At 36.4% G+C, this 26,687-nt stretch overlaps 1 protein-coding gene across 1 annotated transcript in view; it reads right to left on the bottom strand.

The window, feature by feature from the left end:
* Nucleotides 1-26,687, bottom strand: part of SLC44A5 (solute carrier family 44 member 5) — a gene marked incomplete at both ends in the record, with an annotated part of 368,780 nt that overhangs the window by 69,270 nt on the left and 272,823 nt on the right. The window contains one exon of the mRNA XM_081306152.1: nt 4,414-4,487. Coding sequence (XP_081162278.1) covers nt 4,414-4,487 — 74 coding nt within the window. The remainder of the gene's footprint in view (nt 1-4,413; nt 4,488-26,687) is intronic.

The following is a 26,687-nucleotide window of genomic DNA, read 5'->3' as shown; positions in this document are numbered from 1 at the left end:
TTGTCCTTGAAATTACAATTTAGAGAGATTGATCCTTAGTTAGGTTTGTTGACCAAAAAGAATAAAAATGTCTCCCGAAGGAACTTGCCACAAAGGGAGAGACCGTGCTGGCAATCTGGCTCAAGAGAAGGCCTAAGAAGGTGGTTCTGATAAAGCAAGACACCATGAATGTTGCAGCTGTTCTGAAAATGGGGAGCAGTGGACAAGGCTATTCGAAGACTCACAAGTCACAGTCTTGGATCCTAGTGTAGGAAGCCACTGGAGTAGTGGAAAGATTCAGATGAGCAGTGGACTATTTAGTGGTACCAAGAGGCACAACTGAAATGTCAGAGCGGCAGCACTGAGAGTCTCTCTCCTCACTAGAAACTGGAAAAAAAGACAGTTCTCTCCTGGGTGGTTGGGAACAGTTCAGGTCAGGGAAGAGAATGCTATGTTGGATTTTCTTAAGGAGTGCTGGAAAAATAGACAAGTGACTGCAGGGCTGCTTCATGATAATAAGCATGCACTTCAGCACCAGAACTGAGAAGGTCAAGTGTGACCACACTGCATTGTGAAGTCCTTTGTTCATTCTCTGTTCCATTCTCTGAAGAATTTAGGCTGGATTACCTGGACCGCTTTCCTTCTCTACTTGGTTCTTTCAGACCTATTGTCTCCAAGTGAGCCGTAATGACATTCTCAGAATCCTTTGTACTGATCTATAAATTACCTGCACATCAAGGCTGTTTACTGGTCTGCTTTGGCTTGCTTCATTTCTCTAAGAGGGCAATAATCAAAAAGCCTGACCAGATTAAAAGGGAGAGCAGCACAAATCATACCTCGAGAGGGGAGGAATGGCAAAGAATTTACAGCATTGTGTTAAAACATACTTTATCCTCTGGCTGCAATTTTTTTTTTTACATTTTTTTCCAAACTAAATATCCTCTTCCAAGATCCCCAGAAGCCTCCTCCAATTACAGCATCAGGCTTGGGCTCAAGATGTGAATCTTATTACTTACGTCTGTCCTAGTGTGGGTGAGGTTCTTCTGGGGTTGGATCCTCTTGTAAGGATGGCCCAGTTACCTAGATTGCTGAAGAAATTAGGTACTTTTCCTTCTGCCTATATCGCCACTGGCAAGAATCCTGCCAAACATTTCACCATCTCAAAGAAAAGTGCTCTTTCCCCTGCCTCCACTCACATTTTCTTCACTTTCCTTCAAACTTTCACTAACAACCTCCTCAAAATCCAATGGGCTTATGAAGACCTCTGGTCTCTAAATAATGCCTATGTTCTAGGTTTTACTAAGCCAGAACCCACTTCCAGATACCAAGTTTTGTTCTGCTTATCTATTGTTGCTCCCACAAACTAACAGGCTTAATATGCTTATATTTTGCTCATATTTTGGAATTTGGGGAAACTTAGCTCTCCCTTGGGGTCTCTCGTGCAGTCAGATGTTGACTGGGATTTCAATCATTTTCCAACTGGGCTGATTACCCCAGGGAACCCAGCTGAGTCTGTTGCCCAGGACCCCTACACGCGGCTTCTCCATGGGCTTGTGCTTGTCACAGCATGATAACCGAGTTCTGGGCTTGTCTGCATTAACATTGTTGTTAACTTCCTATCTTCTCAACTAAGAGGGCTAATTACTCCTGGGAAATAGTGAAAAACAAAATCAGAACAAACTTTCAACTCCAACTTCAAGCAGCTCCTAAGTAAATGTAACAATGAACTAACCTGCTCAACTGGAAATCCATTTGGAAAGAAAATGAAATAAAAACTTATTGAATGTTAAAATCGGGCTATTATAGTACATAACATTGTACATACATAATGTTAGCACAAGGATAGCAAAGAATAATTTGCATAATAAATATTCCTATTCTCTTTTTCTAGCTAGTACAATAATTGAATAGCAACCATCAGTGAAGTAGGACAAAAGAGGTCTATTATCATAAATGTTAGCTTGATCTTTCAAGGAAATTTGATTACCTTCTACCCAGACTTCATCCACTGAGCAGAGGTTCTGCTTTTCATCAGTTTAATGCTAAGTGCCTTTTCTGTATTCAAATATTACCCTAGCTGACCATATTCCAAAATACAAAGAACAGTTTCTTCTCACCAGATTTTGTGAGCCACATGGCTCTTCCATGGTAACATTTCTTATGGGGGGAAAAAAAAAGATCATGGATAAAAGATAAGTCTATGAAAGTTCTGATCTAATAAAGATGGTAAAAGATGCCAAAATATTTGTGTCAATGACACTAGCTCAGTATCATCTTTCCTTAAGCGAAGGTATGTATTCTTTGATGTTAAAAATTCTCAGCACTTCTAGTAACATTTGCTAATTGTTTTCCTTCAAGTTTCTTTTAGATCAACATTGAACATAACTGAAGCTCACTTTTGGAATTAAGCCAATAAGGCTATTAGTAGCACACTATGAAGAACTTCCCTTGTGTGGTATGCTAGGAGGAATGAGGAATGGACATTTATTTAGTGACTTTTTTCAGTCACTTGTTTCAAGTAAAGGTATCAGGATTAATTTGGGGAGAGAATCATTAAATCATTATAGTATTAAATATAGCTTTTCCTTGAGGGACAATTATCCTCTAATATCCTTATGTGAATTAAGATATTTACAAATTTGATCTAGAGATCTTTAACAAAAAGGTAAATATTTTGTGTTGCTCCAGAGTGAATGATGACACACCCTCCGCTCTTTGTGTCTGTAGGAGAGTGGCAGTGGCTTTTCCAGTTCCATATAAGGACAAAAGGCATTCCTTTGTGAATTACATCCAGCTGGCTTTGAGATATGTAGGAGATACTTATCTGATTATGGAATAAGGTCCCTAATGGAAAGATTCTAGTCACAGGATGAGGTCTCTGTGAAGTTCTTATGTGCATTCAAACTTAATAACCAAAATTATGGGTTTCAAGAGAAACAATATAGTAAATTACATTTAAAAGAAATTTATTAAAATTCAGAATATATTACTTACACATTGGTAGCAAACAAATTACTACATACTACTATAATACAGCCTTATTAGTGTAGATGGATATTATTTCAGTTTGCTCCTCACAAATTTGCTTTGAAAGGCAGTCAGTGTTTTTATATTCCCAGTGAGAAAACTTAGGTTAGAATAATCAGCCCAAAGCCACCAAATAATATGGGGAAACTCTAGGTCTGCCTGATGCCAAATCTTCCTTCTTCTACAATAAATTTCAACTTTTTTACAAAAAAATAAAAACCATCAAAGTCATAGACAAGAAAGATGTGCCCCAAAATTAGAGGAGCTAAAATTCTACTTGCTTTAGAAAGGAAATTCACTTTATTACAATATGCAACTTATAGATTACACATTGTTCTATATGTACATTAAAATTTAGATGTTAAAATACTTAAGAAAGAACAAAGGGATGTTCTGAAGGCTATACAGGAGTATATTCTACTCCCTTATCCTATTTTCCTGCCTTAATTTTTTGAATATTCCAATTCTGTATAGTTTTTTTCTTCATGATAATATGGAGACCATCTTTTATAAGTTATTTTTAATGGCTGTTCTCAAAGTGCTTCTCTTTTTATAATAAAAAATTGAAGATCAGGGAAAAGAATTTTGACTTGTTCTTGAGGTAGCACACAACTTTCTGCTAATATATTCTATCCATATTAACTTCATGCTATTAATTATTTGTGCTACAATACCTGACTTTCACAGCTCTCATCCTAACAGTCTATTACATTTTCCTAAGTTGACATCTAAATGATAAGACATGTCTCAGAGGAAAAATGTATATATCACACTTACATACAATGGTGAAGCCTTTTTACAGAATATATCCACACTAGTTCACTTGATAGATTTAAAAACAAATCCATGAAAAAAAAACCCTCTGTATTTATCCTCTATATTTTCACTTCCTAGAAAAATAGTAATAGTATTTAATAGTAACTAACAAGACATCTCTTTCTGGAGATGAGAACGGACCTCATTCAATGTCAATGAGTTATATGGTGAAATAGTTAATGATTGTACTTCTTTATAATTTTCTCATAAAAAGAGAGGGTTTATATATTAAATAAACTGATCGAGGCCCTGGTTTTTATTAGTAAACAGCAACACTAATATAATCAATTGTTTGATAGAATTTCAAAAGTACAAATATTGAAAAGAGGAATTAGTAGTTTCCTTTTTTCTTTACAACTGTATTTACTAGAGTAACTTTGGTTTGCATTTGGCTAGACTGCTTTGTTCATTTTGTACTATGTCTGCTGCTCTGTGAGTCCTGATCAATAACAGAGTTTCTTGCAGAAAACAAAACAGAAGAAAACAAAAGAAGGCTTTTGGGAGAAAAATAACTTAATTTTAAAATCTGAAATTGACTTAGTTTTTCCATTATCAAGTGTTAAACATCATCTAAACCTGTATTTTACTCACCCACAAGTCCTACAACAATGTAGCCCGTAATAAACAGTAGGAAGATTATGCAGCACAGAACATCTGTAAAATTCCTAAAGACAAAAAAGGAATAAAGAATTAAAAGAAGTCCCAAATGATTTGTTTACTGCACAAAAATATAGAAAAAAGGTATAATAATAGTGATATGCCATTTTACATGCAAAAATTCTGTCAGTTAGACAAGATGCATTTTTGTAATCAAAAATATTAGTAACATGGTTCCACAGTTGAAGAAGCTCCCTCAGACTTCTTAGCACTCCTTCTCTTTTAGTTCCTTATTTGTAAAATATTTTTAGAGTTCGAAACACACCAACATCAAGTAGTTCTTCTTCTTAAATTTGAAAACGTAATTTAAGCTTCTTGATTGGATGGTTTTCCTCTTCGTGTCTTTCCAACATGTAGTGCAAATTTATTAGCCATTTTTTTTTATCCCTACCTTCTTTATCTTCTTTCTATGTACAAATTTTAATGGTACTCTTGTTAAAGAAAGTATTGACTGTATTACTAGCTTTAAGGAATAGAGTTATAACTATTCTAACAAAAATGTATATAAAGCATTAAAAATGTTTCCAAACTTTCCATTTTCCAGATCTTCTATAAGCTAGATATTGTGTCAAATTAGGTTCAGAGCAAATTCAACTTAGAGAGACTAAGTGATTTGGTAAAGGTTACATGCCATGCCAGCATCCAGCAGATACTCAAGGTTTTCAACTGAAGTATTTCCTGTCCCAATATTGCACTTCATTTAGAGTTAAGTGTTTTGGAAGGTCAAAGCTATGTCAAAGCTGTGAATGTGAACAATATTGTCATTCTTTATTTGAAACTTAATGACAAACCTGTTAGTAAAGAAAAAGATTGCCCCTTTTGACAGGGTTAAAGGTTGCACACGAAAAATTTCATAGCAAAACACTCTAGTTATTGAGGGCACATGGATACTCTGATCTTTCAGCAAAAGCAGGTGAAGTTCACACCATTTCTAGTGGCAGCAATAGTATAGCATCAGGCAGACCTAGAGTTTTCCCATATTATTTGGTGGCTTTGGCTGATTATCTAACCTAAGTTTTCTCACTGGGAATATAAAAACACTGCCTGCCTTTCAAAGCAAATTTATGAGGAGCAAACTGAAATAATATCCAGCTACACTAATAATGCTGTATTATAGCAGTAGTAATGAATGATAATTGTACAGTAATAGACATGGTACTACTTACACTGATAAAGTCCTGTTATAACTTTTTGCTTTAATATACATAACTTTGTGAGTTTCCTAAGAATGATTTTGGTTACCAGAAGTAATAATTGTGAGTTAACATACTTAAGAAGCATGAGAGGTAGTTATGAAGGCAGGTAAATATATAGGTCTCTAATGCCTAAACTTTTAAATCTACTAGTTATGTCAATATGATTAAAATTTTCTGTTAAGATTCAAAACAGCTATGTCCGAAAATAATTGCACCCATTCCCATAATGCTTTATAGGAAATGGATCTTTCATAAAGTTAACTGTGTCCAGTCCAGAAAACAATTATCATTTGTTTAAATTCAATTTTAACCTAGAGATTTTTAAATTTCATTTGTATTTCAGAATTATGAGAATGATAAAAAGAGAAGAAAACAGGCACTCTATTTTTCTTTAACAACCCTTGAAAGCAAAATCCTGCTTAGATGTGAGGAGAGATCTGTTTCATGTGCATTCTGACACATCCTTTTCAAGATCAGGGTCTCATCCTACCAGCACCATTGTTAAGTAGCCAACACCTAATAGGAAATACCCGTAGGCAACAGCACAAAGAAGGAGCTGGAGTGCTTTAATTAGAAATCTTGAAGCTGTCAAAGCCCTGGTGTGTGATCATAATTATCAAGAAGAGGAAGACAGGGATGTGATTGGCCGCAAAGCCAGATCTACCCACCAACTGGCATTAGGTATCTATAGTGTTTACATCTATATATTTATATCATACATAATAAACACTATAATGTATATTTAAATGGCTTAATGTTACTTATTATTGTAATGTGGTATATTGATAATGTTATGCAGTGAGCACAAGGTCAGGTAAACATACTAGAAAAATAAATGAAGAGCTTAGCAATGTCAAAGTATAGGTCACGATGCAAAGGGAGAGGAGTTCAAATAGAAATTTTACAACAAGTAAAACCCACATGCCTTCACCACTCGCACTGACAAAAAGGCATCAGTTTAGATTTTGGCTGCAGATGGGGTTTTTTACACATGATTCCTCTGTGTGTGTGTGTGTGTGTGTGTGTGTGTGTGTGTGTGTGTGTGCTGGGGATACACTAGAGCATGGGGGACTAGTCCATGCCCACACAACGTTCCTCTAGCCGGCTCTTCCACAGTAGGATAGCATTTTTAGAGCTTTCTTACTGTAATTTAGGGTAGCTCTATTCCACAGACAGCAAGGACAACGCCTTCAAGTTAGTTTCTGGCAAACTACTTTAGAGAAGTAGCAAACCATACCCCATGGCCAGACTGTTTAATTTTATTGTTTTTAAACACAGGAGAAGGTTGAACAAACTGGACATCATGAATAAAAAATTTAAGAGTCACAAAGAGTAGGAACTCTGATAATTTCTAAACTTTCTCTGGTAGTGATTTGGTTTCTTTCATTGTTTTAGAATTTCTCTTTTTTAAAAAATTGGTGTTTTGCATGTGTGTATGTAATACTTTTAGGTAATCACAATTATCTGGTCCCCCCCCCGCCCCAATTATTTGCCTGTCTCCCTTTCTTCAGATATATTCTCTTGAGAAGAAAGGCAGCTGGTGTTTAGAGAGTTACTGGAAAATTGTAATTGGACAAAATATAAATATAGATTGAGCATCCCTTTGTAAGTAAAGGAATATATCAGATGCCCAATTGAACTTCTAGAAGTTGTAGCTTCTTATCATTTTTTTTTTCTTTCGACTCCAGGACATCTATCATACTCCCAAATGTTCTATAGAAAATGAGTTTGTTTTTTTTTTAACCAAAGATTTAATTTGGATAATTCTAAAAACTCTCAGAACAGCTAGTGAGATAACTATATGATATGAGCTATGGGTAAAAGTCATTCTGAATCATATTCTAGCTATAGGGCTGTCACAGCTGTATCTTTTCCTCAGGTGGGCTCATTTTTACTTTCACAGCAAGCACTAAGAACCGTTGTACTAAGCTAAAAATGGGCTGCATCCCACTGGGTCCCAGAAAGATGAAAGGAAGAATAGTTACAGAGAAATATCCCAACTGTCTTCCTCACTCTTCCTCCAAGTCAAAACCCCACGTTTACAAAGCGCCCTCATTTATCAAAAAGCCACCCAAAACTTTATCTGGATTGAGCTGTCCCAGCATGAAAGTATTTTCAAAAGTTAAGTTACAGAAGCACTATTACTACCTTATATCTGTTTTCTAAATTCAGGAAGAATTGGAGCCCAGTTATAATATGCATTTGCAGATTTTCTTTTGCCTCCTATCTCCAACCCACAAATATAGTTCAATAACACTCACCTAGACTGAAAATGTTGGGACCTTCCTTTCATTTCCCTTTTTCTTAGTGTATCTTTTATATTCAATTGACAAGTTATCTTCACTCCTTCTCTCTGATGTGTCTTTCATCCACTGCTCCCTTTGTATTCTTATTGCCTGGACTCAGTCCAAATTCTCTTATTCTGTCTTCAAACTATTGCCATGGTCTCTTAATTGGGCTCCTGCAAGTAGTTTCTGTCTGGTCCAAGTCTCTCTGTACATCAGATATCAATGATATGTGGTGCCATCATTTTATTGGTTAAGAACTTTTGGTGCCTCTCCACCACCTACTTAATAATTTCCAAATGTCTTAGCTTCATGTTAAAGATTATAGAAGTCCAGTTCTAGTTCAAGCCCCAGACTATTTTTCTAGTTTACTTCCCATGCCTCTTTTTCCACATGCTTTAACCAACTTGGACTCTTTCATTCATTGATATGCAGTTCATTGTTTCTTGACCATACGAGGGATCAAGCACTACTCTGCTCGTAGCATCTCTAGACTCTCCTCCTGGGGCAACCATATGTCCCCATTAGCATGGGACAGACAGGATTTACACCTATTGTCCTGGAATACCCATAAAGAATGCTCTTTTTACTCTCACAAGTGCCTAGGTGTGGTCTTTCACTCCATCTGTGAAAACCACATCTTTTAAATCAACTCAAATGTCACCACCTTCATGAGATTTTCAACTAGAAGAGACCAAATCTCATCTTTGTAGACCTGAAGAAATTCTGTTTTTATATCTTCAAGCAATTATATTTTCTTTATTGTAACTTAGACCAGGGGTGGCAAAATCATGGTCCATGGGCCATATCTAGTCTGCTACTTGTTTTTGTATGGCCTATAAACTGGGAATGGTTTTTTGCATTTTCAAATGGTCTAAAAAACAAAAATAACAATATTTTATGACTCATAAAATTTATACAAAATTCAAACTTTAGTGTCTACAAATAAAAATTTTTGTAAAACAGTAATATTCTTTCATTTATGTACTATCTGAGGCTACTTTTGTCTTATAATAGCTGTTTAAGAGTTGTGTTAGAAATCATCCTGCCTGCAAAGGTCAAAATAATTACTACCTGAAACTTTATTAAAGAAGCTTGCTGACCTCTGGCCTCAGCCATAAAGTCCTATACAGCCCACTTAGGAGAGATACTGGCATACTAGAGACATACAGGGGTCTCTGTCCCACCAATGATTAGTGAGACACATCTCTGACAGTCTAATGCACCATAAGCAGGCGCTGGTGAAAATCAAAGTGCTGTGCTTCAAAGTTCACATCTTTTTTTTCCTGACATAACATAGTAAATGTATTATCTCTAGATTTAATTTTTTAGTCAAGCTTCAGCATGCCATCTGGAAACTGCTATCTCCAATAAAATTAAAATCACTAAAAAACAAAACAACAACAACAAAAACATTATATTTAATTCAGAGATCATTAGAGTTCTGTTTGATCAGTACATATTTCAGCCCCACACCAGCTCTTACTCTCTAACAACTGTCATTTAGCTTCCTTTTCAGGGGTAGCTTTCTACCCTCGTCCTGAAACAGATTCATTTACTGGTTTTCTTTTCTTTTTTTTTTTTTTTTTTTGTAGCAGGTGAGATTCCAAAAGATATCAACTATCCTGGAAGGTCATTAATATCAAGCATTAGAGCAAGAATGAAAATCCTAAAAAGTCATTATTCTTTGACAGATCATCATTTGTGCCTAATGAGTTAGTTTAGGGACTGTCCTCTGCCTGTGATTCCAGTTGGAAGCTACCTCTCATCTGAAAGTTCCCGTGTCACCTGGGAACATATGTCTACAACAGACTGCCTTTAAAGCCCAAAGTGTCCATTGTGGTTCTGCTGGGCTCTGAACAATACCACCAAGTCATCTTTTACCCCTCATATTCTTTACACAGCAGTGTGCTCCAAGAAATAGAATGAATGCTTCACTTCCCAGAGACTTTTTTTTTTAATTGGTTGTTCACAACATTACAAAGCTCTTAACCCATCATGTTTCATACATTAGATTCAAGTGGGTTATGAACTCCCAATATTACCCCAAATGCAGATTGCAGAATCACGTCGGTTACACATCCACAATTTTACATACTGCCATATTAGTAATTGTTGTATTCTGCTACCTTTCCTATCCCCTACCACCCCCCTCCCCTCCCCCTCATCTTCTCTCTCTACCCCATCTACTGTAATTCATTTCTCTCCTTGTTTATTTTCCCATTGCCCTCACAACCTCTTATATGTAATTTTGTATATCAATGAGGGTCTCCCTTCATTTCCATGCAATTTCTCTTTTCTCTCCCTTTCCCTCCCATCTCATGTCTCTGTTTAATGTTAATCTTTTCTTCCTGCTATTCCTCCCTGCTCTGTTCATAGTTGCTCTCATTATATCAAAGAAGATATTTGGTATTTGTTTTTTAAGGATTGGCTAGCTTCACTAAGCATAATCTGCTCTAGTGCCATCCATTTCCCTGCAAATTCCATGATTTTGTCATTTTTTAGTGCTGCATAATATTCCATTGGGTATAGATGCCACGTTTTTTTTTATCCATTCATCTATTGAAGGGCATCTGGGTTGGTTCCACAGTCTAGCTATTGTGAATTGTGCTGCTATGAACATCAATGTGGCAGTATCCCTGTAGCATGCTCTTTTAAGGTCTTCAGGGAATAGTCCGAGAAGGGCAATAGCTGGGTCAAATGGTGGTTCCATTCCCAGCTTTCCCAGGAATCTCCATACTGCTTTCCAAATTGGCCGCACCAATTTGCAGTCCCACCAACAATGTACAAGTGTACCCTTTTCTCCACATCCTCGCCAGCACTTGTTGTTGTTTGACTTCATAGTGGCTGCCAATCTTACTGGAGTGAGATGGTATCTTAGGGTGGTTTTGATTTGCATTTCTCTGACTGCTAGAGATGGAGAGCATTTTTTCATGTACTTGTTGATTGATTGTATATCCTCCTCTGAGAAGTGTCTGTTCAGGTCCTTGGCCCATTTGTTGATTGCGTTTTTTGTTATCTTATTGTCTAATTTTTTGAGTTCTTTGTATACTCTGGATATTAGGGCTCTATCTAAAGTATGAGGAGTAAAAATTTGTTCCCAGGATGTAGGCTCCCTATTTACCTCTCTTATTGTTTCTCTTGCTGAGAAAAAACTTTTTAATTTAAGTAAGTTGTGAACATCTAGTGCGTTCGGGTCCCTGGGTAAGGGTCGCGAAATAACCGGGACACAGGGGATGCAGAGCCAAGGCAGCAATTGCAACTGCATGCTGAGATTTATTTGTAAGTTCCTTTTATATTCTTCTTCTAACAAAGCTAGCAATTCTTCAGTAACACTTTACCCACATTACCCAAAAATCATGCCTCAGCGGGTACACAGAGCTAAATTCAGATTGTTCCTGTTCATTTGATAAGTACCCTCCCAAAGTTCTTTGTAGACATTATCTAATCCCCGAATGTACTGTTCCCAGGTCCAGTATGCAGGAAGCTTCTTCCTCTTGGCCAAACCTTGCAGAACTTGTGACTTGCGATAAGGGGAAGAGAACTTTTTCTCCTCCTAACTGAGGTTTGCCTCAGCTGACCTAAATCACAACCACAGCTCTTGCAAAAAGTCAGGCCTGAGGGAGCTAAACTCTGCAGACTCAAACCCCAACAGTAAGTCCTATTTGTTGATTCTTGTTATTAACTCTTGTGCTGTGGGTGTCCTATTAAGGAATTTGGAGCCCGACCCCACAATATGTAGATCGGAGCCAACTTTTTCTTCTATCAGATGCACAGTCTCTGATTTGATATCAAGCTCCTTGATCCATTTTGAGTTAACTTTTGTGCATGGTGAGAGAAAGGGATTCAGTTTCATTTTGTTGCATATGGATTTCCAGTTTTCCCAACACCATTTGTTGAAGATGCTATCCTTCCTCCATTGCATGCTTTTAGCCCCTTTATCAAATATAAGATAGTTGTAATTTTGTGGATTAGTCTCTGTGTCCTCTATTCTATACCATTGGTCCACCTGCCTGTTTTGGTACCAGTACCATGATTTTTTTGTCACTATTGCTCTGTAATATAGTTTGAAATCTGGTATCGCTATACCGCCTGATTCACACTTCCTGCTTAGAATTGCTTTTGCTATTCTGGGTCTTTTATTTTTCCATATGAATTTCATGATTGCTTTATCTATTTCTACAAGAAATGCTGTTGGGATTTTGATTGGTATTGCATTAAACCTATAGAGAACTTTTGGTAATATCGCCATTTTGATAATGTTAGTTCTGCCTATCCATGAACAGGGTATATTTTTCCATCTTCTAAGATCTTCTTCTACTTCTCTCTTTAGGGTTCTGTAGTTTTCATTGTATAAATCTTTCACCTCATTTGTTAGGTTGATTCCCAAGTATTTTATTTTTTTTGAGGATATTGTGAATGGAGTGTTTTTCCTCATTTCCATTTTGGAAGTTTTGTCGCTGATATACAGAAGTGCCTTTGATTTATGAGTGTTGATTTTATATCCTGCCACTTTTCTGAATTCATTTATTAGTTCTAGTAGTTTCTTTGTAGACCCTTTTGGGTCTTCTAGGTATAGAATCATGTCATCAACAAATAGTGATAATTTAAGTTCTTCTTTTCCTATTTTTATGCCTTTAATTTCTTTCGTCTGTCTAATTGCTCAGGCCAGTGTTTCGAGAACTATATTGAATAGAAGTGGTGATAGAGGGCAACCCTGTCTTGTTCCAGATTTTAGAGGGAATGCCTTTAACTTTTGTCCATTCAGAATGATGCTAGCCTGAGGCTTAGCATAGATAGCTTTTACAATGTCAAGGTAAGTTCCTGTTATCCCTAGTTTTTCTAATGTTTTGAACATAAAGGGATGCTGTACTTTGTCAGATGCTTTTTCTGCGTCTATCGAGATGATCATATGGTTCTTATCTTTAAGTCTATTGATGTGGTGAATAACATTTATTGATTTCCGTATATTGAACCATCCTTGCATCCCAGGGATGAATCCTACTTGATCATGGTGCACAATTTTTTTGATGTGTTTTTGTATTCGATTCGCCAGAATTTTATTGAGGATTTTTGCATCTAGGTTCATAGAGATATTGGTCTGTAGTTTTCTTTCTTTGAGGTGTCTTTGGTTTCGGAATCAGGGTGATGTTGGCCTCATAGAATGAATTTGGAAGAGCTCCCTCTTTTTCTATTTCCTGAAATAACTTGAAAAGTATTGGTATTAATTCTTCTTTAAAGGTTTTGTAAAACTCCGCTGTATACCCATCCGGTCCTGGGCTTTTCTTGGTTGGTAGTCTTTTGATGGCTTCTTCAATTTCATCCGTTGATATTGGTCTGTTCAAATAGTGTGTATCCTCCTGATTCAGTCTGGGCAAATCATATGACTTAAGAAATTTATCGATGTCTTCACTATCTTCTATTTTATTGGAATATAGGTTTTCAAAATAATTTCTAATTGTCTTCTGTATTTCTGTAGCATCTTTTGTGATATTGCCTTTTTCATCCCGTATGTTAGTAACTTGAGTTCTCTCTCTTCTTCTCTTCATTAGCATGGTTAAAGGTCTGTCAATCTTATTTATTTTTTCGAAGAAAAACTTTTAGTTTTGTTAATTTTTTTCAATAGTTTCTTTTGTTTCAAATTAATTGATTTCCGCTCTGATTTTAATTATTTCTTGCCTTCTGCTACATTTGCTGTTGTTTTGCTCTTCCTTTTCTAGGGCTTTGAGATGAAGTGTGAGCTCATTTATTTGTTGTTTTTTTCTTTTTTTGAGGAATGACCTCCAGGCGATGAATTTTCCTCTTAAAACTGCTTTCATTGTGTCCCATAGATTCCGATATGTTGTGTCTGTATTTTCATTTATCTCTAAGAATTTTTTGATTTCCTCCTTTATGTCTTCTGTAACCCATTGATCATTCAGTAACATATTGTTCATTTTCCATGTGATGTAGGATTTTTCCTTCCTTCTTTTATCATTGATTTCCATTTTCATTCCATTATGATCAGATAAAATGCATGGTATTATCTCCACCCCTTTATATTTACTGAGGGTTGCCCTATGGCATAATATATGGTCTATTTTTGAGAAGGATCCATGTGCTGCTGAGAAAAAAGTATATCCATTTGATGATGGTTGATATATTCTATATATGTCAGTTAAGTCTAGGTTATTGATTGTGATATTGAGTTCTATAGTTTCTTTATTCAACTTTTGTTTGGAGGATCTGTCCAATGGTGAGAGAGGTGTGTCCATAATTATTGTGTTGTGGTCTATTTGATTCTTGAACTTGAGGAAAATTTGTTTTATGAATGTCACAGCACCATTATTTGGTGCATAAATATTGATAATTGTTATGTCTTATTGGTGAATGCTTCCTTCTAACAGTATATAATGTCCTTCTTTATCCCTTTTGATTAACTTAGTCTTGAAGTCGATTTTATTCGATATGAGGATGGCCACCCCTGCTTGCTTACGAGGACCGTGTGCGTGGTATATATTTTCCCATCCTTTCACCTTCAGCCTGTGTATGTCTTTTCCAATCAGATGTGTCTCCTGGAGGCAGCATATTGTTGGATTTGTTTCTTTAATCCATGATACCAGCCTATGTCGCTTTATTGGAGAGTTTAAGCCATTAACATTCAGAGTTACTATTGATATATGGTTTGTACTTCCATCCATGTTTGCTTATTTATCCTTTTTTAAAAAAATTTAGTTTGTTTCTCCATGATTATCTTTCCCATCGCCCTCTGTCTTTACCGAGGCACTTCCCACTGATGGTTTTGGTTATTGTTTTTCATTTCTTCCTCGTGTAGTGTTTTGCTCAAAATGCTTTGCAATGCTGGTTTTCTGGCTGCAAATTCTTTTAACTTATGTTTATCATGAAAGATTTTAATTTTGTTGTCATACCTGAAGCTTAATTTTGCTGGATACAGAATTCTTGGTTGGCATCCATTGTCTTTCAGTGTTTGAAATACATTGTTCCATGACCTTCTTGCTTTCAGTGTCTGTGATGAAAAATCCGTTGTTAACCTTATTGGTTTACCCCTGAATGTAATCTGCCTCCTTTCTCTTGTAGCTTTTAATATTTTCTCTTTGTTCTGTATATTGGCTATCTTCATAACAATGTGTCTTGGTGTTGGTCTACTGTGATTTTGTGTGCTCGGTGTCCTGTATGCATCTTCAATTTGTATATCTGTTTCCTTTTTTATTTCTGGAAAGTTTTCTGTAATTATTTCATTCAGCAGGTTACTCATTCCCTTGGTTTGAATCTCTGTACCTTCTTCTATCCCGATGACTCGTAAGTTTGGTTTTTTTATGTTATCCCATAACTCTTGGATGTTTTTCTCGTGATTTTTAACCAGCCTATCTGAGTTGGCTAGACTCTTTTCAAGATGATACATTTTGTCTTCATTATCTGACGTTCTGGCTTCTACTTGCTCCACTCTGTTAGTGATACTCTCAATTGAGTTTTTAATTTGGTTTATCATTTCCTTCATTTCTAGAATTATTGTATGATTATTTTTTATAATCTCTATCTCCTGATAAAGACGCTTAACCTCTTCTTTTATCTGTTTATGTAATTCATTCTCAATGTGTTCTTTCGCTGCTTGAATTTGCTATCTCATATCCTCTTTAAGGTTCCATTCCATCTGTCTAAGGTGTTCCTTGAGTTCTTTATATGACCATTTTTCTGATGACTCTAGGTCCTCCTGAATATTTAGGCTGTCCTGCATTGTTTGTACTCCTTTTCTTCCTTGCTTTTTGAAGCTGCTTATGTTACTTCTTGTTCTGTTTGACTGCTGAGTTACTGTTTACTCCTATAAATTAATTTGATGCTTGGGAGGAAAGGTATTAGAAGGGAAGGGAAGAAGTCACTGTAGCCACAGGTTTCAATGAAGTTATCTCCTCCGCCGCAGTCTGGTGACGTCAGTTCTCTGCCATGGTGGTATCTCTTGCAAATGGCGACAGTTGGTTTCCCTTTGCCGGGTGACCAATGCAACTGGTGGGTCCTTACTGTCTCTCCCAAGCCCCGTTTCAAGCCTGTGGCCACTACCTATGAAGGGTTGGTTGGCATTTACCTCCGTAGGATCAGAAGGGCTGACCAGTTGTTTCAGCCGGATGGATTAGTGCTGAGTCACAGCTGTTTGTCTGCGGGAAGCAGGTGAACGGGAGCTTGAATTCAGCCGATCCGGGCTCAGTGTGTGTTCTGAGAGGCCCAGACTGTTCGCCCCAGATCCACGTCAGCTCAGCATTGCCTAGTGATCCTGCTTTTTCATTTATTCGAAGTCTTCTGTTCTCAACAGAGGATGACACAACTTGTTTTAACCATTTTTTGGTGCTTCTTATTTTCTGTCTCTCTGTTCCACAAAGTATCGAGAGCACAAGCAGAACACCTTGAATTCTCCAGAGCCTAGCCAAGGCCTAGTAGATAGTTAGTAACTGAAAAGCTTGGAGTATTGAAGCCATAACCAGGATCAAACAAGTGTGCTCATTAACAGTGATTCTAGAAGCCTCCAAGTTTCCAGGAAGTCTTTCTGTTTTCCTGGGTGACCAAACCTACTCCCATCCCAAGTTGTGGCTTCTTTTTAATTCAGTCCAGTTCTTTGGTTGCTAGAAACAGATATACTGGATTCAACAATGTATGGAGCAAGTATACTCTGGCTATTCACTTTTGCCTAACTGGCTGTTGCTGCACCTCGATCTTTCCGGGGTTTCCCCATCTGGTCAGTGTGTCTGCGGAGAGTTTGTAGAGACCAAGAAGGGCACTGGCTGTAGCTGGGGAGGTTAAGGAAGGAGGTGTGAAAACAGTCCAGCTTCACTCAAAGGGTCAAGCGTTTTGCTGGAGTAGAAGTTGGAGATTGAAGACTGCTTCCAAATTGCTTAGACACCTTCCTGCAGGCTCCTTACAAAAGCTTCCCAAAGACTTTGATAGAAGACAGTGCACTTTGAGGCCACCTTTCAAGTGTCACCAAGATACGCTTTGCATATACAGAACGTGGCTTGAATTAAACAGGTTATCCACATTGATGTTAATAAGTTACATGACTCAAAATATTTTGGGCTTTTTAGGGGTAGAGGTCTAGGCAGCTTAAAACATAATTCACCTCTATTTTCTTGCCCTTTACTATTAAAAGAAAACATGATAATTTCGTGAGAGGAGTATCCTCTAAGAACTCATGTTTGAAGAAGTTTACAACTTCTCTTCTGCTTCTCAGACACATTGTTTAAAAGTTGTCTATTACTCTGTTCCCAAAAGCACAGCTTTAGGACATGCCTTCCATCACTGTGTGTGTACACGCATGTGTGTGTATATACATGTGCTGAGGTTTTAGTAAGAAGAACATTACACTGGTCATTTCTATAAGTATAATTAGGGGCTTAAGATTATCTTGAAGAATTTCAGTTATGAAAATAAGAAACTTAATGAGAAGGCACTTAATTACATGAACCTGTATTTTCAGGTGTTTGATGATAATACAAGTTTCTCAAGTCTTCTAAAAATTTGTAAAAATGTCTTTAAGGTAATTCAGATATCCAACCATTGAGAAAAGAGTTTATTTTGGAGGATTATTATTTAGCACATTTTAAACTATTGATGAGAATTAAAAGATGCCAAATAACTTGATATTCTAAAAAAGTATATAGGATGACATTGATAATACCTTTCAAATTTATTAGATCATATTAACTGATTTAGTTAGTTTCTCTGAACAACCAAGTCTAAAAAATGCCCAAAGCCCATTGTTAAATCTTTTATACTATTCTGCTTGATTTGGGATTCCACTGCATTGAGAGAATAGCTTTAACTGGTTATGATTTATATTTTTTATTGGTAAAAGGAAAATAAAACTTTTTTTATTTAAGGGGTTTAAATGATACCTGTATAAATCTGTCTTTTGTCTAAAATGAAGCAAGATTAGACAAAATTGTTGTTACTATTCATTATCTTTGTAAAACTGCATAATATCCAGGAATCTGTCAGTGGGTGGAATCCATTCTATGAATTGCTCATAAAGTGAAATCCAGATTGTAGTTATTGCTCATGTTATATCTGCCTTTGTAGACCAAAGGTACTCCGAAGGGAAGGTGCACAGAGAGCCAGCTCTGGAACAGCCATGGGACATTAGTTAAAAGTTACCAACAAGGTGGACATCCACACCAGCTTAGAACAAATACTCTTTAATCTTTTTGGAATAGGATAGAACCTATATTAGACACGCAGGATAGAAGCTCTAAATATTTGTTAAAACAATAACTAAACTTCTGAAATTTTTCATACTTGCAACAGCTGACATGGATATTCAAATCCAACCATTAAAAAAACATTCATGCCTCCTAATAATTGTATGATAGTTAGTTGTTTTTTAATAACCAGAGGCAAGCACACTAAAATAATATCACTATTTATCATCTAAGCTTTTAATAAGGAAATAAAAAAATGTTGCCTGCTAATGATGGGAGACTTAGAAAATTGCATGCCCTTTGACCCAGTAATTTCCTTTCTAGTAATCTATATCATGGAAAAAAATATAGATGTAGTCAGGATTTTTTAATAAAGATGCAAATCACTGAACTGTTTATAAAAAAGATGATATAAAAACATGTTTATAATATTTTACTGAGTAAAAATAGTATGAAACATGCAGTATGTGAATAAAATTTACAGCAATAAAATAAAACGTAGATTATAAGTGTTTATATGTACAATGATGTGTATATGTATAGGATGACAGAAAGTATATAAATATATAAGTGGTCATTTTCTCTGGGTAGTAAGATTTCATGTGATTTTGTTTTTTTCTTTTTCTTTTTCTGTTATGTTTAAACTTTAACATTGGACATAAATTACTTTTAGACTAAGAGTATTAATCTAAGACACAGATATTTGACAACTATAAATAGATTGATGAATTATCTCATTACACTGATTTCTTTATGAACCCCTCAAATAAAATGTTTACAAATTTTTCTCTCTTTTGACTCTTTTATTGATCATTGAATAAAATTCAAAACACAGTTTTTATAGTCTTAAGAGAGGGTAAAAGATTGTCTTTAGATTATTCTTTTTTTTTGCCTAGACATTTGCAAATGGGAACTAAATAGAAAAGATGTGTCTATAATTTTGTCATCACAATATCTTATAAATCACACTTTCATCTAGTGATATAAAAATCTCACTATTTTTACAAATATATATCCCTAGTTGTTGTTTGAAGCAAGAAATGACAAACAAGAAAAGAAAAAAATTGGCACCTAATCTTTGATTAATTAAATCTTTATGACAAGATATTATATCTCTCTTTTATAGATCATTTCCTTTATGAGTGTTTAGAGAGTCTAAGTAATAAAACACCTGTTATTTTCCATAAAGTAATATTTATTCATGGTGGCCTCAGAACTTTGTCTCTGCTTTGAATGTTTATTATCTCCATCCTAAGCTTAACATTTTCTTCACATAGCCATCATAGTGCTTTCAAAATGTTAGACAAAAATGTAGTTTTGAACATTTAGTCTTTATATCACTTCAATCTTAAAACATTTTATATGTGTTAATTGTTTCAATGTCCATTAAATGAAACAAATTTTAAGTAATTTTGGGTAAGATTACATTAAGTACCCAGAATTAGAAGTTGTCTCAGGAAGAGAAACTATGACTTGGGAGCCAAGGGAGACTTTCTGTATATTCTTTGCCACTCTTAAGTTGTGTGCCAATCAAATGCATTACTTAATCAAAATCAATAATTATTTTTTTAAGTCACGTATTGATTTGGCATCTCTTAAACATAATCTAAAAAGTTATGTCAGCTATTAAGTGTAATACAGTGGAGAAAATTTAACTTAATTTTAGAAAAACTAAACTACAAGCTACATATATAAAATCATTAAGAATATATTCCAAGTAAAATGCCTTATATTATATATATGCTCTTCTTGATTAATAAAGCTGAACTATGACCATTATAATATAATTCACACATGTAGAAAACAATGTTTCTGTACAATAAACTCTTTTATTTATTTGGTAAGACAATTAGATGGTTTTTCAAAGAAAATATGAAAATATGCCATATTTGGCATGAAGAGTATCAAGCGTTGGACCAGTGCGTGCTGTTGGCAAGCCTTCCTTTGGATTGGAGGAGTTTACTAATTAGGGGGAGAAAATGAACAGATTTTGTGAATTGGTATAATAAGGAACAGTGAGCTTTCAAGGTTTGACTATAGCAAAGAAGCTCAAGCATTCAACATGAAATTGTTGAATGAATGAATAAAAGTGTTACCTGAATATTAGACATTGACATCTTTTCAAAAAATCTATAAAAGTGATGTGTCCCTTTGTTCTCAAATTGTTCAGCAAAATGGGAAATTCCAACCATTGCAATGGGAAATTCTAATCACTTGGTTAGAACCCAGCATGGTGCATACATTATTTACTTATTTACCAATCTATTTTACCTGCAAGCTGGTTCTACAACAACACAGCATTCTTTATAGCAATAGGGTCATTGTTATTTAAATAAAAAAAAAAACAAGAGAGACAAATTTTGTAGGGGTTTAAAAAACTCTTTAGATGCCTATTGATTTGAAATTATTAAGTATAGTCTTTATGTGATCTATGTTGAATTTAAACTTACATCTGATAAGAATGTGCTTCACTGAAAAACCCAGAAAATTTAAAAATAGAAATAACAGCTTAAATTCCAAAGAATGTATTTGTTTCCAGCAAGAAGTCCTTCAGTTATCAGTTCTTAGCAGGTGTGGTGCATCATTCAGTGATCCCATTAGGGGCTCAACTCATGTCACCTTTCTGCCACCTCATCCTTAGCAGACAGACACTTTTCTTCAAGCTTAAGTCTCATGTCACAAGTTGACAGTCCCACTCAGGACACCTGAATCTCTTCAATAAGGCTTTTTTTTATGTTTATTTACAGAAGAAAAGTCTCTCAGCTCCTTAAAACTGTGTCTCATAATTTTTTAATCTATCTTCCAGGTTTAAAAAAATTAAGTGTTTCTTAACTTTTTAGCTTGTGCAGGAGAGATTGTTTGTAATGAATGTTGAGTGAGACAAATTCCCAAATATATAGGCTACTGAGATTTATTTTAAACAATCATAAAAAATAAGATTGCCCGAATCTAATAAGTTCCAGTCAACCCAAGTGGATTATGCAAGATGTGTCATTTTCTCTATTATTATTAAACACTAAACATCTTACAAGATTAGCATAGGAAAACTGAATATTGTCTATGCACAGAATTAAAGTAAATCAAACTGAGGATTCAGTTTCCAGCAAAAGGTATTCTAGAGCTAATATCAACAACAGCAAAACAGCAACTTGTTAGAGCTTATCACTGAAAATTTTTACATTTCATATTCAATTGTTTATATAATTCCTTGACATTCATGTTCAGTGGAATGGAATTTGAAATTTAAATTCAGCCTTAGTAAATAGCTACAACTGAAATTGTCATAAGCTGCATACTGAGATAAAAAATATTCATATATTTAAAAATTATTAGACATGAAATGTCTCACAAACTGTACTAGTAAGTCTTTTTCATTTCAACATAAAATACTCAGAATAGCATCTTAATAGTAAGTCTGGGAGTCATTATGCAATTTTATACTTAATTTTGTCCAAGAATGGTCCCGAGTGCTCTTGCCACAAAGCACTATAATTCAGCATGCATAAGGGGTCTCAGTTCCTATTACTGTTCTCTTTCCTGCCATTCTGAGGTATGCTTATGGAGGAACCATATTTTCCAGGGCTTCTGCAGATGTAAGTCCTTCCTCCTCAGGGCTTCATAAAGCCTCCCTAGCAAATTTTTCCAATGGTATTTTGGAAAACATCCAGAGTTTGGAAAGTATCCATGCTACTCCGGTGAGAAGTGTGAATGCATATGTGTGTGCATGGCACATGTGTGTATGTGTACAAAGCAGGATGAGAAGGAAAGTAAGCCTGGACTGCCAGGGAGAGAAGCTATAGAGTGGGAGAAGAACACAATCCTAACCCACAAAGACTCTAATTTCATGATTTTAAAAACAGAAATAATCTCACCAAAAAGTTTAACATTAAAAATAAGTAAATTTTAAAAACCAGAGGTAATCTAGATGGTTAGAGTGCAAAAGACGACTTGAATTAGAGCTTTGAGACTCTTTATTTTATACTTAAGGAAATTGGTTAAAGTCTAGAATTATAGATAAGATTTTGACTGGAGGAGAATAGAGTTTCATTCTAGGCAAAAGAACGTATAAGAATATAGGTGCAAAATTAAGCATAGATGATGGAAATAAAAAAGATGCCCAGTTAGCTAAAATTCTTATCGGGTAGAAATGATAAAATTGATGACTACTGTAAAACACACACACACACACACACACACACACACACACATACACACAAATTAATTTGTTCGTTTATCTGCCTAATATGAATTGGGTAACTACCCTGAATCAGGTACTGTGGTAGTTGCTATGAATAGACTGGTGAAGCAGACAGGCAACATGTGCTCAGGGAGTTTATAGTTTAGTGTAAGAAATAGATAATAAATAAAGGTCAATTTTCAGAAAATAACAACAGATTGTGTATTAAAAGTGAGGAAGAAAACAAATCTGATAATATGAACAGGAATATTGAGGATGGCGTGCCTACACAGGGGTTGTAAGAAAGACCTTCTGAAGGTTGGGATGTAGCTCAGTGGTAGAGCATTTGCCTAGTATTCACCAGGCCCTGTGTTCCATCACCAGTACTGAACCAAGAAAGAAAGGGTCCTCTGAAGAGATGGTGAATCTTGTGTTTCTGAGGGAAGAAATAGCAGGTACAAAGACCCTATGTCTACATAGGACTAGGGTATTTCCTGGGAGATGACAGAGAGCCAGGGAGAGCAAAACACAGGGAGTGAGAGGCACAAGAGGAAGACAGTACAAGTGGAGATTGAGTAGCTTTAGTATGGAGGAGCATGACTTGCTACCACAGAATCCCCAGTGAGCCATTTTAGATGTTAAAGTGCTGAGGGCCATTACCAAGTAGGAAATTTCCTTGCCAGCGTACCCCATGTTAATTTCGCTGTTGACATTGCATGTTAGGTGACCCTGCCCAAGGACGAGGGTGGATCCAGGATTAGGGTGTATCCTGCAGTTTGAGGAAGTATAGTATCCTGGTCCTTGGGTTTAGGGCGTTCCCAGTTTAAGACCTTGGATTTTAGGGAAGTTCGATGTTGAGGATTATTGCTGCTGGAATTAGGGCGTTCCCGCTGCCTAAGCTCCTGTTGAACTCTCGTGAGATTCAGAGAGCATTTTGGGAAATAAGCCTCGTGGAGTAGGTGAATTGGGTGGCAGCAGAACTGGGATTGCGAGAGAACGTGTGTGGAGGCTGGTGTGAGTTCGGGAATAAAGAATTGCTGTTTGAATCTACAAAGCTGTGTGGTGGCTCGTGATTCTGTGCCCAGCCAAGACTGCGGCATTTGGTGGCCCGTACGGGGAACGTCTGAAACTTGGAGGTAAGTGAAATTCCTCGCCCCTGAGGGAAGGCGAGAGAATGGGTGACTATTTTAAAAAACAATGTGTTCTTGTTTTGATTTATTTCGTTTTTGTTTCAAGCTGCCTGTCCCTAGAAATTTCTCAGGCAAACTGGGAAAAATGGATGGCTGAAGGTTTGAAGTTTGTCAGCCCAGAGAAAGAGAAAATTGATACAGCGAATTTTTATTCAGTTTTTGTTTCATTCAGTTTCGGTTTTGTTCTGTGTTATCTTATTGGGTTGCGTTATTCTTATAGAAGATTAGAAATTAGTAAAAAAGAAACCGAAAAGGTGTTAAGCAAAGTGTTAGAGATTCAGACCATGGAGAAAGACATTTTAGATCAATTAAAAGAGAAGGTCTCTCGAGCTAGTCAGACAGAGGAAGAAAATTTAAAGGAAAAGGGGTTATTAGGAAAAAGGCCACAACAAGAGGCTGTTACTAACTCCGTTTTATTACCAGAGGGCGTAATTCAACCAACAGCCCCACCGATGGAAACAGCTGAGTGGCCCTCAAACCCCGTAGTTGATAAGTGGGATCCTGAGACAGGACCTCAAAGATTAGCATGCCCTGTACTTGAACAGGTAGGAGGGCAGCGAATTCACCGTGCTTTAGATTTTAAAACAGTGAAGCAGTTAAAGGAGGCTGTAACAACCTACGGTCCCCAAGCTCCCTTCACGGTAAGCATGGTCGAATCCATTATTAACTTGGACATGACGCCAGCAGATTGGGCTAGCATGTGTAAATCTGTGCTAAATGGAGGACAATATTTGTTATGGAAAGTTGCCAATGAGGAATTTTGCACGGAGACAGCTAGGCGAAATGCAGCAGCTGGTTACCCTCAAAGAAATCTAGAAATGCTTTTAGGAAAAGGACCTTATGAGGGTCAACGGCAACAAATTGAATATGATCCTGCTGTATATGCACAAATTGCTGTAGACGCAGTTAGGGCATGGAAAACTTTACAAGGACATGGAGATTCACAAGGTCAGCTATCTAAGGTAATACAGAGACCTAATGAACCTTACGCTGACTTTGTAGATAGGCTTATTCAAACAGCCACCAAAATTTTTGGGGATACAGATCAAGCAATGCCATTAATAAAACAACTTGCTTATGACCAAGCGAATCGTTGCTGCAGAGAGGTTATTAGACCATGGAGACATGAAGACTTAAATACATATATTAAACTATGTAGAGATATTAATGAACAAGGGCAAGTCTTGGCAGCTGCAGTACAACAGGCTTTAGATGCCAGGCCAGAAACATGCTATAATTGCGAACAAACAGGACATTTTAAAAGGAGTTGCCCTATAAGAGGAGGTTTTAACAAAACTAGAAATCAAAGGAATAGAATACCGGGTATTTGCCCACGATGCCGTAGAGGGAGACATTGGGCTAATGAATGCCGTTCTCAAACCACCATAGAAGGTACTCCGTTATCAAAAAACAGACAAGGATCAGGTATTTACCCACAATATTGTGGAGAAAGGCATCAGGCTTCATTGCCAAAAAACGGAGTGAGGGGCCCAATGCTCCGGGGCCCAAAACCACAAATATACGGGGCAGTGGAGGAACCCAGCAACACCATCAGGGTGGTGCCCAGGACACATTGTCCATTAAATCCCTCATCAGACAAACCCGAGGGAGCGCAGGGTTGGACATCTGCGCCTCTGCCAGAGCAGTATTAACTCCAGAGATGGGAGTTCAAATCATTCCTACAGGAGTAAAAGGACCTCTTCCCCAAGGAACAGTAGGCTTATTATTGGGACGTAGTTCATCTACATTAAAAGGACTTATGATAAGTCCTGGGGTAATTGATCCCGATTATGTAGGTGAAATAAAAATTATAGCTAGTTCTCCAGGAGGTATATCAGTAATTTCACCTGGAGATAGAATAGCACAGTTGTTAATAATACCCAGCCTACATAATAAGTTCTCTAGTCATAATGTAGAAAGAGGTTCTAAGGGATTAGGCTCCACAGGTGTAGACTGGGCTATGTTGTCTTTAAATTTAGATTCTCGCCCGATGCTAAAACTAAATATTCAAGGGCACGAGTTTAATGGGCTACTGGACACAGGTGCTGACCTTAGCATTATATCTCGTCGAGAATGGCCAAAACATTGGCCATTACAACAAGCCACTCAAACGCTTCGAGGCCTAGGAGTGGCTACTAATCCCCATAGAAGTTCTATGGTATTAGATTGGAAGGATCCTGAAGGATGTGAAGGAACTATACAACCATATGTTTTGGATCACCTTCCTATTAATCTATGGGGACGAGATGTCCTGGATCAACTAGGTTTGATGTTAACAAATAACATCAATTCTAATGCGCCCACTACTAGGGCTAGACAAGGTGTTAAGAAAGAAAAAAGATTAGGAAAACAAGAACAAGGTTTAGCAGCACCAATTCAATTAGATCAAGGAACAGACAGACATGGGTCGGATTTTCAGAAAGGGCCACTGAGACAATCAAAATTACTTGGAAATCAGAAAGACCAGTGTGGGTTCCTCAGTGGCCCTTGACTAAAGAAAAGATACAAGTAGCCCATGATCTGGTCAAACAACAATTAGCAGAAGGACATTTACAACCTTCTGTATCTCCCCATAATACTCCCATTTTTGTCATCAAAAAGAAATCGGGTAAATGGAGATTATTGCAAGATTTAAGAGCCATTAATAATGAGATGGTTATTATGGGACCTGCTCAATCAGGGATTCCTCAATTGTCTGCTTTACCAAAAACGTGGCATGTTTTATCTATAGATATTAAAGATTGTTTTTTTTCGATTCCAATTCATCCCGAGGATAGTCCACGTTTTGCATTTACTATCCCTGCATTAAATCATGAAGGTCCTGATGAGAGATATGAGTGGAAAGTACTCCCTCAAGGTATGGCTAACAGTCCAACTATGTGTCAAATCTATGTAAATAAAGCAATCCAGCCACTTAGAAATCAAAATCCTGAACTAAAAATATTTCACTATATGGATGATGTATTATTAGCACATAAAGATAAAAACATATTGCTGGAATGTTATGCCACACTTACGAACTTATTAAAAAATTATAATCTAGAGATAGGAATAGATAAAGTACAATTAAATTTTCCAATTAATTATTTAGGAGTTCTATTATCCTCAACCATGGTCCGTCCACCGAAAATTCAAATACGAGTAGATCAACTCAAATCACTCAACGATTTTCAAAA

Source organism: Spermophilus citellus (genome assembly GCF_964194105.1).
Source record: "Spermophilus citellus genome assembly, chromosome: 9".
NCBI lineage: Eukaryota > Metazoa > Chordata > Mammalia > Rodentia > Sciuridae > Spermophilus > Spermophilus citellus.
The sequence above is the reverse complement of the archived record's forward strand: the minus strand, read 5'-3'. Positions and strand labels throughout refer to the sequence as shown.